We start from the raw sequence: 16885 nt of genomic DNA on the forward strand, positions 1-16885 counted from the left end.
AAGGCTAACACCATACTCCCTTACATTTCCATAATCTGGTCCGTCCCCGCCATAAATAACATAATCTGCTTTATCAATATACTTGAACTTTTTACTAAAGTGAATACTAACTTCATCACCATCTTCAAACTCATTGTTCCCGAACATCCAATGGCTTAACCATACCTCAACAGCATCACCATCTTCAAAGACATGATCTTCGGGGTGTGGAAAGATCAAAGGTTGGTAAGTCCAGGAGCAGTTCTTTGTCAAATTCCTTATTTCAATTCTTGAAGGGCCAACTTCTGTCAGGTTTGAAATTGTACTTACAAGACATACGTTTAACCCACAAATCCTACAACTGTTAGGAGATGACTGCAAGGTAAATATATTCCCGTTGCTTCTCTGCGTGAACCAGTTGGGAACCTCTTGCCCTTCAATATATGTGCTGAATATTCCATGTTCATAAAGCATCTGCCATTTCCAAGTTTTAGTAATTAGCTTCACTCACATACATATTGAGAGAGAGGAGTTAATGATGGATAAGAAAAGAGGCGCACCTGTGTTGGGACTGTCTTTCCTGTGTAACGATAAAATCCAACCAGATTCGCCATTGGTATTTTATAATGACTCAAATATTCTATATTAGTCCAGCCCAAACTATGTAGTATCTCTTCATCGATCTGTGCTAAATTTTCCAATTTGAACTTGTCCTGAATCTCTCTCAAAGAATCAGTCTCATAATAATCAACAACTGGTGGTGCTGAACTCTCTGGATAAAATGTTATTCTCTCCAATGACAAACAGGAACTCATACCCAAATAGTTTATTGTGTTTGGAGCAGACAAGACCATTTTCAGCCTACGACAAGTGTATAACTTGAGATCATTCAACCTGCTTAGGCTTCTCACACAGTCGGGCAGGAATTCAATTGGATTTCCAGATAAATCCAGATCCTTCAACATTGACATGCTACTAAAATCCTTTGGAAAGGATTCATTGGACAAATTATTATTTTTAAGGGACAATCTTACTAACGAGCTTGGTAAGGAAATTAAAACTGTCTTTAAACTTCGTGGTATCACAATAGCAGATGGAGGCCTATGACCGGATTCTATACAAATATTGTCAGCCCGTAGCACTTCTAGCGACTTTATATCCTTTATCTCACATGGAATTTCAACAAGAACAGAACAACCATCTAATAATAGTATTCTAAGCTTCTTTAACTTTCCTATGCTTCTTGGAAGTTTTCTCAGCTTTTTGCATCTACTCATATCAAGCATTTCGAGTCTATCACAATGGTTTCCGATTGATTCACAGACCTGAATTAGACTTGTACATCTTGCGAGTATTAAGCTTTGAAGTAAAGGGAATCCAGAGAAATGATCCACTCTAATAAGCTCACGGCAATTGCTGAGATTAAGAAACTTCAGTGACCCGAGTAACTGTTAACACAACATAAATAAAAAGCAGCATGTTAGTAAATGTTAATTATTGTTAAAGAGATAACCATGGACCACAAAGAAGAATAAGTAGAAGTTTGAGATTTAGTACCATGGGCTTCTTCCAAAGACGACGTAGTTTGCTATTGGAGAGGTCAAGTGCAACTATATCCTTCATTTGTAAGTCTGAAGGTATATAACTCAAAGGGAATCCATGCATGCACAGCCATCTTAAACCAGCAGGAATATCCTTGTATGATCCGTTGAGTTGTACATAGTTCAGTCGGAGTAGTCTTAGATCACGCATCTTACCAAATGCAAGTGTTTCAAAGCCACATTTGCTATTACGAAATGAGGAATGCAATATTCCAGAAACCCAGCCATATAACCACCAAATAAGTGACAGAAGAATGTGAGCCCAATTGAGTGATTGCAATGATCTAAATTCAAACTTACGCATATTGGTTTCATATGGCTCACATGAAGTTCCATTGTCACATGTTTTCATGTCAAGGGCTAGCCCTCGAATTAGCATTGTTCCCTAAGAATGAAAGAAACAACAGATGATCCAAAAGTTAATCCATATTTCTAGATTATCAATACAAATTGATATACCAAAATTGATGATCAAAAGAAATGTCTCGTTTAGGTAGAAAGTGTACGAAGGATTATGGAAGTCACATGCGTATGATCCACTTTTTTTACCAAAATTTATTTAATGCATGAAGGCGTGCATCATGCATATGTGCCACTCCCACAATATTTCCTGCACTTTATATACATAAATGAGACTTTTTCTGATCTATAGCTATACAAACTAATCGAAGTTTACATAAATATCGGTACATGCTAACCTGCCTCTGTTGCAACACATCCACACACTCCTCGTGACGCCATAATAGACTACGATTCCATGGCTCCTTAGGATATTCCTGATGGACTATATCTCTCCCCATATCTTGAAGAAGTTGATGCATCTCCAACTTATTTGTGGATGCTACTGTAAGAAGGCATCTATTTATTAGAATCTTGATCCCGGATGATTTGCATATTTTACAAGATTTTAAAATTTCTTCAGTAAATTCTCTATCTTCTCCAACAAAGAAGCAAGCAATGTACTTAAACATATCCCTGTCGTTGTCAGCTGGCAAAGAGTCGAAACTTATTTTGAGGACCTTTTGAATATCAGGGTAAATGTCATTTTTCCCTAATGATTCTAAGATATCCTCCCATGTGGCATCTTCACTACGTACAGAACTACCCAAAACTTTAAGAGCCAATGGGTGTCCTTTGCAATACCTGACAACCCTTTTTGACTCCTTCTTGTAATCTTCATTCGGTTCATTGGGCCCAAAGGCATGCCAACTTAAAAGCTGCAGTGATTCCTGCTCATTTAAACCTTTAAGAAAGCGCTTTTTATGATTTGGTGGAAGTACTCTTGTTTCAAACAACCTACACTTTTCTGTTAGTAACTCACTTTTAGATGTTACTATGATTTTGCTTCCAGGATGAAGGCCTTTTGTGCCAAGTAACACATCTAACTGCTCATACTTACCAATACCATCTAGAACTAGAAGAGTTCTTTTCCTAAGCAGTGCTTTCTCGATCTTAAAGGTGCCCGCATCAGTGCTATGTATCTCCCTCCAACTTGCATCATGAACATCTTTGAGAAGCTGTTTTTGTAAATCAAGCAATCCGTCTGGTTGTATACACTTCCTTTCAATATCTTCAAGAAAACAGCTTCTTTCAAAGTCTTGATAGTGCAACTGAAAGACATAATTTGCCAAATATGTCTTTCCAATTCCAGCCATTCCCCATATAGTGAAAATTTCAGTGTTTTCACTAGATCCATCTTTCAAAAATGAAGTGATTTCTCGAATCGAAAACTCCAACCCAATTATATGTGGGATTTCACTCCTTTTGTGTAGATCTAATCTGTGACTAATCTCTTTAATAACTCCTTCAATAAGAATTGTCTCTTTTCTGGAACATATTCAATGACACGAAAAAGATACCATACAAGTAATTATCAGATATACTCGTATATAAATAAAAATCAATTTTTATCATCCAGTGTACGTATCATATCCCTCTTTTTATTCAGAATTATTATATATCTTCCTTATCCTTAGTATTCATAATATTAATTCAGTGACTACAATTACTAAGTTACTAATTTGCATATTATCGTCAGAATCCAGATGAAGTAATCCAAGGAGTTTAAAATAAACTAGATGATTAAAGATTAATGATCACGAGAGTAAGTCGCGCGTTGCGGTGGTGAGATGGTGGAGTGATAGCTAGGTCATAAAGTGCGATAGGAGTTGATATGTCATAGAGTATGATAATTAAATGCCTAAACCGTACGGGCTCCGCCTCAGATTTAGAAATTCGTTAAAAGTATATCGAATGACATGAAAGAGCATGAAATTTTAACAAACACTCATATAATACGGTTTTTAAGATAAAAGATTTTTAATGAATTGGTGAAATAAATGATTTATGGAGTAGAAAGAAAAAAATGATTGGTTTAGATTTGATGAGTGAAAAAAAAGTTATTATAGTTATTTTTAGTAAATATAGGAGGAATATTTTGGAGAAATACTTAAAATCAATATTGAAAGTTTAAGTTAAATTAAAAATCCATAAGGAATCTGCTTTATAATATAGTATAGTATTGTAGATAGATTATAGATATATGTTTTTAACTTTTTATGGAAATGCGAGGAAGAAAGCGTTACATGGTGCCATTTGCTTCCTCCCCTTTTAAATCAGCAACTTGTGCAAGTGCTTTTTCCCATTTCTCCATCTTGTGGGCCCATTGACTTTTTTTCTCCGCATCTGTTTCCGCCTCCATCTTGTTTTTATGCTGTCTCATCGCATCTCCGAAGCTACCTTGTTGCTTCCTCACATCAGTAGGCTTCACATGATAGAATATCGGAATCACAATATGTTTGCAAGTCCTACGTTGTTCCAGAATCAATGCCAGCTCTTCAAGACACCAAGTGGAAGTAGCGTAATTCTCGGACAGCACGATTACAGAAGCTCTGGAGCATTTGATCGCGTTCTCCAGTTCGGGTTTCAGTTCCTCTCCTGTTTGGATCTCGGCATCATCCAGAAATGTGTCGATATTGGCATCCAGAAGTGCCTTGTGGAGGTGATCAGTGAAATTATTACGAGTGTCGGTTCCTCTAAAACTTAGAAACACGTCGTAGTCATGGCCTTGTGGGATTTCAGTAAGAACAACCATGATGATTGATCCAGAAAAAAATAAATAAAAATGAAGTAGCTAGTGTGTGAAGAAAAGTCAGTCAATGGTTACATATAGATGAATGAATGATTCATGATGAGGAGGCTTTTTAAGAAAAGTCGTCGTCTTTACATTTTTATACTTTTATTTAGAGTCCAATATTTTATCATAGAGCCCAAAATAATTGGATTGAGGCAAACGTAACTTTCGGAATAGTTTTATTTAGAGGCCAGTCTTTTGGTGGGAGAAATGAAAAGTTGATATTACGAGTATTAGGTGTTTTATGACAGAATACAATAGTTAATAACCCACTTCGAATGTCCATCTTGATGTTTGATAGAGTAATGTTATTATAGGAAATTGTTATGATAAAAATAAAGAGAGAACCAATTTAATGAGTTTGACTAGTTATGAAATTTAGTTAAGCCAAACACTTCGATGATTGTTTGGGTTAGCTTAGACTAAAAATGAGACTACCGTATTTTGACTTAGAGTTAGTTATTCAAACCAAATTGGTCTTATCATCACTTGAACATATAAAGATGTTTATATTTTAACGCTTTTATTATTATAATATACATAGAAGATATATTAGATTTTAGACTTGTGTTTGGACACGAGATTTACGATATTATCAATATTAGATCTTCAATATTTAATACATAAAAACTTATAATTTTGAAAATATACGCTGTTATTATTAATTGAGACATATTGATGGAATTGTTTGTCGTAGTCATTCCACAATACACATGCTACAATAATTTCTCTATCATCGAAGTTTTTGAAACCAATTGTATCCATAATGTGATATTGTTCTGAAAGATAATTAATAATTAAAATATAAACATACTTGTAATCCTTACTTGACATTCAAGTATATGTATTTGGTCATGATGCGGGCTCATAATACGAATAAGTTTATTTTCAATCATCTGTCCTATGATAATTAGATAACAATTAGGATTGTTTTCAAATTCTTAGATACATTTAGGACTCTTGATTTGAGTGACAATTTTCACTTTACATAAATATAAATACTTTTTGTAACATTTTAGAAAAAAATTTTAAAAAATACCCTCAAGTTGATGGCTAAAAATAAATATAAATTAAATATTCAGGGTTACAAAATGTAAGTTATTGATTGAAAACAAAAAAAAGTGTAAATAAATGAGACTTTTTTACAAATTAATATAAATACTAATATAATAATATATTTGGATAATGATTATTGTGATTTTTAATTTATAGTTAATCTAAATATTGATGACATAAGCGAGAATCAATTTGATGAAATTGAGTAATTTGATTGGTTAATAAGTCTTTAGTTCAACTATCTTATAATATATATTAAGATTAAGATTATAACCGTATATCGCATGTGTATTATTAATATGAATTATCAAAGATACTTGACCAATGCTTTAAAAGGTAATGACCTGAGGATACTTCAACAAAAGATAGATCACAACATATGATGTGATTCCATGATTTATAATAAGCCAAATGATCTTTTTTGTTTCCATCATCGTACACAAGGCTGATACAATACTTCGATCCCTTACGTTTGTATAATCTGGTTCAACCCCACCATAATGAATAAATTTTTTTTCCATCAATATACTTGAACTTTTTACTATAGTGATTAACTTCATCAAAACGAATATACATTTTTTCATAAAAATAATTGAACTTTTTAGTAAAGTAAATACTAACTTTTTGGTGAGGGCTTTAAAAGGTAATGACCTGAGGATAATTTAGCAAAAGATAGATCACGACCGATGGTGTGATTCCATGACTTATAATAAGCCAACGGATCTTCTCTTTTGTTCCCATCATCATACACAAAGCTGATACCATACTCCCTTACATTTCCATAATCTGGTCGGCCCCCATCATAACGAATATACGTTTTTCCAAAGACATGATTGAACTTTTTAGTAAAGTGAATACTAACTTCATCACCATATTCAAACTCGTTTTTCCCAAACATCCAATGGCTTATCCATACCACAACATCATCACCATCTTCAAACTCATGATCTTGAGGGTGTGCAAAGATCATAGGTTGGTAAGTCCACGAGCAGTTCTTTGTCAAATCCCTTATTTCAATTCTTGAAGGTCCAACTTCTATCGGGTTTGAAATTGTACTTACAACACATATGTTTAGCCCACAAATCCTACAAGATTTAGGAGATGACTGCAAGGTGAATAAATTTCCGTTGCTTCTCTGCGTGAACCATTTGGGAACCTCTTGTCCTTCAATATATGTGCTGAATATTCCGTATTCATAAAGCATCTCTCACTTCCAAGTTATATTAATTAGCTTCACTCACATACATATTGAGCGAGAAAAGTTAATGACGGATAAAAAAAAAAGTTGTGTACCTGTGTTGGGACTATTTTTCCTATGTAAGGATAAAATCCAACCGAATCCGCTATTGATATTTTATAATAACTCAAATAATCATTAGTAGTCCAGCCCAAACTACGTAGTATTTCTTCATCTATTTGTGCTAAATTTTCCAATTTGAACTTGTCCTGAATCTCTAAAGAATTAGACAATTTACAATTGACAGTTGGTGGTGCTGACCTTTCTGGATAAAATGTTATCCTCTCCAATGACAAACAGGAACCCGTACCCAAATAGTTTATTTTGTTTTGTTTGGAGCAGACAAGACCGTTTTCAGCCTATGACACAGATTACTTGAACATGGACAATCTCTGTTTGGTCCGTTAACTGGAAAAATTATCCTTTTTGGTCCGTATTTAAATTCAAAAAGAAAATAGAAATTGGTTTAGCTGAAAACATGAGTAGTCGCCAAAGGTTTCGCCAGAGTCAAAAGTCAAAAAAGCAAAAAATTGTCATTTATAGAGGGTGACGACATGGTGTTGCCGCTTAAAATGGACCGTCTCATTAATTACATTTTCTTGTAGTACTTAATGCTCAACTGAATATCTAATATAACTAGATATCTCTTTGCGTAGTGTGATCGATCGATCACTTTTTATAAACAACAATTCGAACCCATTGTCTAAGTCATATGAACTTCATTTTATGATATTATTACAAAAAGTCCATTTTGGCTTGATACAAGAATCTTGCTGCAAGAGAGTTAAATTAGTGTGCTTAATAATAAGCTTACATAGTCCCTGGTCTGTTTGTTCATATGAGTTTGTTTCATGGCGTTGGCTTGCTGATATGAATGAATACCATTAGACTTGCCAATGTCCATACTCATTAACGATGCCAATTTGATTTGAGGTTTGGGTCAGCTTCATTGAAATTTTAGGGCATTGAGAGAGTTTGAGACCAATAATTGGGGTTTAATCTGAGATAATTCGGGTAGAAAGGTATTCACCCCAGAATGACCGTTGCTTTAAAAGGTAATGACCTGAGGATACTTCAGCAACAGACAGGTCACGACCGAGGATGTGATTCCATGACTTATAATAAGCCAAAGGATCTTCTTTTTTGTTCCCATCATCATACACAAGGCTAATACCATACTCCCTTACATTTCCATAATCTGGTCCATCCCCACCATAAATAACATAATCTTCTTTATGAATATACTTGAACTTTTTACTAAAGTAAATACAAACTTCATCACCATCTTCAAACTCGTTGTTCCTGAACATCCAATGGCTTAACCATACCTCAACATCATCAACATCTTCAAACTCATGATCTTCGGGGTGTGCAAATATCATAGGTTGGTAAGTCCACGAGCAGTTCTTTGTCAAATTCCTTATTTCAATTCTTGAAGGGCCAACTTCTGTCGGGTTTGAAATTGCACTTACAACACATACGTTTAACCCACAAATCCTACAACTGTTAGGAGATGACTCCAAGGTAAATATATTCCCGTTGCTTCTCTGCGTGAACCACTTGGGAACCTCATGCCCTTTAATATATGTGCTGAATATTCCACGTTCATAAAGCATCTGTCACTTCCAAGTTTTAGTAATTAGCTTCACTCACATAGTCACATACATATTGAGAGAGAGAGGAGTTAATGATGGATAAAAAAAAAGATGTGCACCTGTGTGGGGACTATTTTTCCTGTGTAATGATAATATCCGCTATCATCCGCAATTGAAATTTTATAATAACTCAGATAATCTTTATTAGTCCAGCCCAAACTATATAGTATTTCTTCATCTATTTGTGCCAAATTTTCCAATTTAAACATGTCCTGAATCTCTTTCAAAGAATCATTGTCGAAATAAGTGACATCTCGTGGTGCTGATCTTTCTGGATAAAATGTTATTCTCTCTAATGAGGGACAATGATGCGTACTCAAATCGGTTATTGTGTTTGGCACAGACAAGACCGTTTTTAGCCTACAACATTTGTGTAAACCAAGTGAATTCAACCTGCTAAGGCTTCTCACACAGTCAGGCAGGAAATCAATTGGATTCTCAGATAAATCCAGAATATCCAACATCGACAAGCTACTAAAATCCTTTGGGAAGGATTCATTAGACAAATTATTATTTATAAGGGACAATCTTACTAACGATCTTGGTAGAGAAAATAAAACTGTCTTTAAACTTCGTGGTATCACAATAGCAGAGGGAGACCTATGGCCAGATTCTATGCGAATATTGTGAGCATGTAGCACTTCTAGTGACTTCATTTCTTTTATCTCATATGGAAATTCAGCATGAACTGAACAACCATCTAATAATAGTATTCTAAGCCTCTTTAACTTTCCTATGCTTCTTGGAAGCTTTCTCAGCTTATTGCATCCACTCGTGTCAAACATTTCAAGTCTATCACAATGGTTCCCGATTGATTCACAGACCTGAACTAGACTGGTACATCCTGCGAGTATTAACCTTTTAAGTAGAGGGAATCCAGACAAATGATCCACAGTAACAAGCTCACAACAATTGCTGAGATTAAGAAACTTGAGTGACCCCAGCAACTGTTAACATACATATATAAAAAGCAGCATGTTAGTACATATTAATTGTTAAAAAGAGATAACCATGGACCACAAAGAAAAATAAGTAGAAGCTTGAGATTTAGTACCATGGGCTTCTTCCAAAGACGTTGTAGTTTGCTATTGGACAGGTCAAGTGCAACTATATCCTTCATTTGTAAATCTGAAGGTATATAACTCAAAGGGAATCCATGCATGCACATCCATCTTAAACCAGCAGGAAAATCCTTGTATGATCCATTGAGTTGTACATAGTTCAGTCGGAGCAGTCTTAGATCACACATCTTACTAAAAGCAAGTGTCTCAAAGCCACCTTTGCTATTATGAAATGAATAATGGAATATTCTCGAAACCCAACCATATAACCACCAAATAAGTGAGAGAAGAATGTAAACCCAATTGAGTGATCGCAATGATCTAAATTTAAACTTTCGCATATTGGTTTCATATGACTCACATGAAGTTCCATTGTTACATGGTTTCATGTCAAGGACAAACCCTCGAATTAGCACGGTTCCCTAAGAATGAAAGAAGCAACAAATGAATGAAAAGTTACTCCATATTTCTAGATTTATAGTACAAATTAGCCTGAGGATCAAAAGAAATGTCTCATGTAGGTAGAAAGTGTATGAAGGATTATGGAAGTCACATACGCATATTCCACTTTTTTTTACAGATTTATGTACCAACATTTATTTATGCACGAAGGTGTGCATCATGCATATGTGCCACTCACTTTATATGCATAAATGAGACTTTTTCTGATTTATAGCCAAACAAATTAATCAAAGTTTACATACATATAGGTACATGCTAACCTGCGTCTTTTGCAACACATCCACACACTCCTCGTGGCGCCATAATAGACTACGCTTCCATGGCTTCTTAGGATATTCTTGATGGACTATATCTCTCCCCATATCTTGAAGAAGTTGATGCATCTCCAACTCATTTGTGGATCTTACTTTGAGAAGGCATCTATTTATTAGAATCTTGATCCCGGATGATTTGCATATTTTACAAGATTTTAGTATTTCTTCAGTAAACTCTCGATCTTCTCCAACAAAAAAGCAAGCAATGTACTTAAACATATCCCTGTCATTGTCAGATGGCAAAGAGTTGAAACTTATTTTGAGGACCTTTTGAATATCAGGGTAAATGTCATTTTTCCCTAATGATTCTAAGATATCTTCCCATGTGGCATCTTCACTACGTACACAGCTACCCAAAACTTTAAGAGCCAATGGGTGTCCTTGGCAATACCTAACAACCCTCATTGACTCCTTTATGTCATCTTCTTTAGGTTCATTGCGCCCAAAGGCATGCCAACTTAAAAGCTGCAGTGATTCCTTCTCACTCAAACCATTAAGAAAGTGCATTTTATGATTTGGTGGAACTCTTGTTTCAAACAACCTACACTTTTCAGTTAGTAACTCACTTTTAGATGTTACTATAACTTTGCTTCCCCGATGAAGGCCTTTTGTGCCAAGTAACATATCCAACTGCTCATACTTATCTATACCATCTAGAACTAGAAGAGTTCTTTTCCTAAGTAGCATTTTCTCGATCCTAGAGGTACCCACATCAGTGCTACGTACCTCCATCCAACTTCCATCTCGAATGTCTTTAAGAAGCCGTTTTTGTAAATCAAGCAATCCATCTGGTTGTATACACTTCCTTTCAATATCTTCAAGAAAGCAGCTTCTTTCAAAGTGTTGATAGTGCAACTGAAAGACATAGTTTGCCAAATATGTCTTTCCAATTCCAGCCATTCCCCATATAGTAAGAATTTCAGTGTTTTGATAGGATTCATCTTTCAAAAATGAAGTGATTTCTCGAATCGAAGACTCCAACCCAATTATATGTGGGATTTCACTCCTTTTGTGTAGATCTAATCTGCCACTAATCTCTTTAATAATTCCTTCGATAAGAATTGTCTCTTTTCTAGAACAGATTTAACGACAGAAACAAGATACCACACAAGAAATCATCAGATATACAAAAATAAGCATTGATCTCATCATCCAGTGTATCTCTCTTTAAATTCAAAATTATATTTCTTCATTATCCTCACTATTCATTCATACTAGTTTAGAGACCGCAATTACTAACTAATCAAAATATATAAATGCAGCAGACCTTTTTCTAGAGCTTAATAATATGATCCAAATGCTAATTATGTATTGAAGTATTGTGTCCCCAATGGTATTAGGAGGATATATTATGTGTGTTGCTTATTATAAGTATAAGTTATGAGTTATTAGTCATGGTTTTTAACTAATTGATTCTTGTGATGAGAAGAACTTTTGACAGTCGAAAGTTTCTATAAAATGTGAAAAACTAGCATATTCTAGTTTGTTGAGAGTTGGGAGTCTCCATTTTTTATTTTTATGGAAACGGCAAATTTGGGCTCATTCTAGTTTGTTGAGAGTTGGGAGTCTCCATTTTTTACTTTTATGGAAACGGCAAATTTGGGCTCAACGGAATGCCCTTCATATAACCCAACTCCACTTCAAGAAGAAACCCATTTTGGAAAATCCTTGTCGCCATTCTTGGCGGCATGCCAGCATCTTGCTCGCACCAAGATTTGAACCCAAGGTGTTAAGGTTTCCATCCTTCTATTACTAAATCTCGAGTTACTTGCAATCGACAAAATTCAGATGAAGTAAACAGTTTTTTGTAAGGAAGATTTACATATATTCCGCACTTATGGGACATAATTACATATTTCCCCAAAATGCAAAATAATAATGCACAAATACAATACTCCTAAAGCCATACTATTGGGTATATATGTAATTGATGATGTAATTGATTATCTATTGACAACTAGACAATTATTGATCATATGTTTTACCTGGTGCCATTTGCTTCCACCCCTTTTAAATCAGCAACTTCTACAAGTGCTTTTTCCCATTTCTCCATCTTCTGAGCCCGTTGACTTTTTCTCTCTGCATCAGTTTCCGCCTCCATCTTGTTTTTATGCTGTCTCATCGCATCTCCGAAACTACCTTGTTGCTTCCTCACATCAGTAGGCTTCACATGATAGAATATCGGAATCACAATATGTTTGCATGTCCTACGTTGTTCCAGAATCAATGCCAGCTCATCAAGACACCAAGTGGAAGTAGCGTAATTTTCGGACAGCACGATAACAGAAGCTCTCGACGATTTGATCGCGTTCTCCAGTTCGGGTTTCAGATCTTCTCCGGTTTGGATCTCGGCATCATCCAGAAATGTGTCGATATTGGCATCCAGAAGAGCCTTGTGTAGGTGATCAGTGAAATTATTACGAGTGTCGGTACCTCTAAAACTTAAAAACACATCGTATTCATGGCCTTGTGGGATTTCAGTAAGAACAACCATGATGATTGATCCAGAAAAAAATAAATAAAAATGAAGTAGCTGTGAAGAAAAGTCAGTCAATGGTTAGATATAGCAAATGAAATCATGAAATAGGTAAATGAAATAATGAATGGTTGAAGATGAGGAGACTTTGAAAGAAAAGTCGTCGTCTTTACATTTTTATACTTTTATTTAGAGCCCAATATTCTATCATAAAGACCAAAATAATTGAATTAAGTTTGACTATTTGACATTCCGTTAGTTAATGTTAAGTTTCGTTAAGTTTATGTGCCCTATATAGGATTATGTGATTAAATGCTTATGTGTTTAATATGAAATGCTTAATATGAGTTAAGTGAAAGTAATTTAAAGTAAAGTAGGAAGTTAAGTGCTTGTTAGATTGTTAAGTCTCCCGGTAAGTCAATTAAGCTATAAAAGTAACGTTTAGGAAGTTGAGGGGTCTATGGGCACAAAAGGTAAACTTATGGACAAGAGTTAAGGGATTAATTAGGCTCCATGTTCTGAATATTTTCATGATTAAGCCCTAGGAACAGATCCCCTCCCTCTCAAAACAAGTTTTCTCCAAGAATTAATCATTTAGTGTCATTTCGATCAAGTTTGGTTTAGATCATGGATCCTTATGATCATCTACAGGTATTATAGGTAAAATTCTCTTTGAAATCTGATTATTTAAATCATTGATAAGTATTCAATCCAGGCCATGGGGCGTGGGTTGGGTTATTTGATTAAACGTTTACCGATTTCATGATATTCGGGTGATTCAATGAGTGATTTATGTTGTAAAGGATTGAAGGATTCATGAAGGATTAAAGTCATCAAAAGTAATGTCAAAAAGGTTAATTTTATGTCTCCAGGTCGAATTAATGGTTTGAAATTGAATAGAAATCGTTTAGAGCAAGTTTGAAGTTAGGTTTTCTGATCAGAGCCCGATGTGCGGTGCACACACTTTGTGCTGCGCACAAAGTGGTCTTTTGTGGCAAATTCACGATTTAGGGAGCCCTTGTGCGGCGCACAGATTTTGTGCAGTGCACAAGTGAGGTCAGTAGGTTTAGGATTTTGGTTTGTGCGACGCACAAAGTTTGTGCAGTGCACAAACAAGCAGAATTCCATTTTAGTCTTGTTTCTACCATCTATTGATCTTATACTTATTCTAGGTTGTCGGGAGCACTTAGCAAGCACTGTAAGATAGTTTAAATGGTTGGTAAGCTCTATCTAGGTAAGATAACATATTTTGTCACCTGTTGGTACAACAAAACAAGTTTCATAAGTTAAACCTTCCCATTGAACATGTATGCACATTTTATGTTATGGGTGATTATGCGAGGTTACTATGCGGAATGATGCTTACCTTTTATGATATATGAAATGTATATGCAGGTTGCAAAGGTATAAGGTAAGTTCCCATGTTACGAAATGATGCTATGCTTATGTAAAGTGAATATGTAATGATGACATGATTATGATAGGTGATTATGAATTTATGTTATGCTTATATTATATGATCATGAAATGATGATATGTTTATGATAAGATTGCATATGTGGCTTGATCATCTAGTTACTAGTCCTTTGACTAGGATTACCATGTTCACGTGCACATTAAGGGCCCTAAAGTAAATAGGATATATGATTAACTTAGGTGAAAGTGTAGCCTACGTTAATATAAAGTAAATATAAAAGTGATTAGTTTAGGTGAAAGTGCAGCCTAAACTAATGTAATAAAGAAGTCTCGATGTGTTAAGCTTAACCCGTGCTAGTTGCAAAGCTAGTACGTACGTGGTCACTTGAGTTGATCATTGTGACATAGTTATGTTTGTTTATTCCGGGTGGAGTAACTAACCACCAATGCGTAAAGGCATAAACAGTTTATTCAGTTGGAAATGACTATGTCTTTCCTTAACAACGCCGATGGACCCCTTATTGGTTACCTCTATAACCGCCTACACACAACCCCACATCCCTATGTAAGTGGCATAAGTCACTTAGCCTACGTCTAGGCAAAGAAACAAAGAAAAGATACGAAGTAAAGAAAGTTGCGTAAGAAAGTTAGGCACACTTAGGATTATGATGTTCCTAATGTGTTATGCTATATGATGCTTATGATGTTCATGATGTTTCTTATGTTTATGATGTTTATGATGCTCATGTGATATTAACATATAACGATGATATGATTTTGTTAATATATCTAATCGGCAAATATTTTCAAATATATTATTCTTACTTAGCTAATTTATTAGCTAACACTTGCTCTTTGAAAATGTTGTGCCATCAGATTAGGTGAGTTTGGAGCTAGAGAAAAGATAGCTTGGTGAAGATGGGTAGAGACATTAAAGATAGCTTTTATGTTCTTGATGCTTAAGCTACCCTTAGCATTTTGTTTGGCTACTTCACTTACGATATTATGATTTAAGACTATGTAATAATGCTTGGCATTTATGTTGGTGCCAGGACTTGGATTTTCTTTTATTATTTCGATGATGCATTTAGTAACACCAAATGTTTTCAAATGTTTCATCCGGTTACGGATGGGCAGATATATATGAGATCATTTTCCGCTATTATTAAACGCCATTAGGCAAAAGTTTTTTTGAAAATCCAGGTTTTAAAATGACGGGTGTTACACGTATTTTGATTTAGAGTTAGTTATTTAAACCAAAATGGTCTTACCATCAATGGAACATATAAAGATGTACATATTTTAACGCTTTTATTATTATAAAATACATAGAAGATATATTATAACCGTATATCGTATGTGTATTATTAATATGAATTATCAAAGATACTTGACCAATGCTTTGAAAGGTAATGACATGAGAATACTTCAACAAAAGATAGATCACGACATATGATGTGATTCCATGATTTATGATATGCCAAAGGATCTTTTTTGTTTCCATCATCTCTTCGAAAGTACTTAAAAAAATCTGGGCCCAAGGCAAATAAAAAAATTGGGCCCCAAACATTTATAATTTACTCGAATTTTTACATGATAGATAAAGATATGTTACTAAACCTTGTTGAAAATTATTTTATTTCCTTTTATTCATATTGTTTACTGCTTGTTTGTGGACCCCAATTTGAGTTTCCATCATATTTATCCGAATATTATTGTCTATAGTTATAAAAAGACCACGTTTGTTTACGGCTTGTACAAATATTTTGGGTCCCCAAGATCAATGGGCCCTAGGCCCATGCCTATATTGCCTATGCCAAGAGTCGGCCATGCCATCATCGTACACAAGGCTGATACAATACCCCCTTACAGGCTTAGAGGCTACCCAATGGCCTCGTTCATGGGTTCGTTCGACATACAGGGACGAGTCTACAACATTGGGTGGGACTCGTCCCTTGCTCATTCCTATCACTCGTCTGGCGTGCTCGTTCCACCAGGGACGAATGTAATTTTTTTTTAAAATCTTTTTAATTGGGATAAACAATTTAGGTTTTTAAGCTATTGAGTAATTTTGGTTGAGATAAATGTTAATTTTGGTTGATATGTATTGAAATTTCAAGCGGAAAAAATTTCCGGCGGTCGGAAAATTAGATGAAGAAGACGAAGGCGCAGGAACTTTGTTTTTTTCCAAAATTGTCTTTTATTGTAATTATTATGAATTTTAAATTCTACCCTGCACTTTAATGTTATTTTCAAAAATAACCTTAAAATAAATAAACTTATTTTCTCTCTAATTAAATAAATATTATTATTATTATTATTATTATTATTATTATTATTATTATTATTGTTATTAATTTTTAATGTGTAAAATTACATAATTAGTGGGTCCAAAACTAGTCCTTGAGGAATGAATCTTACCTATTGGATATACTCTTATATTTGTATAATCTGGTCCATCCCCACCATAATGAATAAATTTTTTTTCATCAATA

General features: G+C 34.7%; 1 protein-coding gene and 1 pseudogene across 1 annotated transcript; both read right to left on the bottom strand.

The window, feature by feature from the left end:
* Positions 1 to 144: 144 nt before the first annotated feature.
* On the bottom strand, positions 145 to 4725 carry LOC122580961 (annotated as a pseudogene).
* Positions 4726 to 7705: 2980 nt separating this feature from the next.
* On the bottom strand, positions 7706 to 13082 carry LOC122581194 (disease resistance protein RPV1-like). Its single transcript, XM_043753363.1, has 5 exons — positions 12484 to 13082; positions 10445 to 11570; positions 9716 to 10144; positions 8721 to 9608; positions 7706 to 8622 (listed from the first exon to the last, which is right to left on the bottom strand). Exons 1-5 carry the CDS (start codon positions 12990 to 12992, stop codon positions 8002 to 8004), a joined length of 3573 nt encoding a protein of 1190 aa, XP_043609298.1. The 5' UTR covers positions 12993 to 13082; the 3' UTR covers positions 7706 to 8001.
* Positions 13083 to 16885: the final 3803 nt, after the last annotated feature.

The sequence above is a fragment of the Erigeron canadensis genome, chromosome 9 (assembly GCF_010389155.1).
Source record: "Erigeron canadensis isolate Cc75 chromosome 9, C_canadensis_v1, whole genome shotgun sequence".
NCBI classification, from domain to species: domain Eukaryota; kingdom Viridiplantae; phylum Streptophyta; class Magnoliopsida; order Asterales; family Asteraceae; genus Erigeron; species Erigeron canadensis.

What these genes read in the sequence shown, in the direction of transcription:
- LOC122581194 (XM_043753363.1), bottom strand. Translation starts at nt 12,992, where the DNA reads ATGGTTGTTCTTACTGAAATCCCACAAGGCCATGAATACGATGTGTTT. An exon ending in ATGTGTTGCAAAAGACGCAG is followed by an intron (nt 10,145 to 10,444) that starts GTTAGCATGTAC and finishes TTTCATTCTTAG; the next exon opens with GGAACCGTGCTAATTCGAGG. An exon ending in GTCTTTGGAAGAAGCCCATG is followed by an intron (nt 9,609 to 9,715) that starts GTACTAAATCTC and finishes GTATGTTAACAG; the next exon opens with TTGCTGGGGTCACTCAAGTT.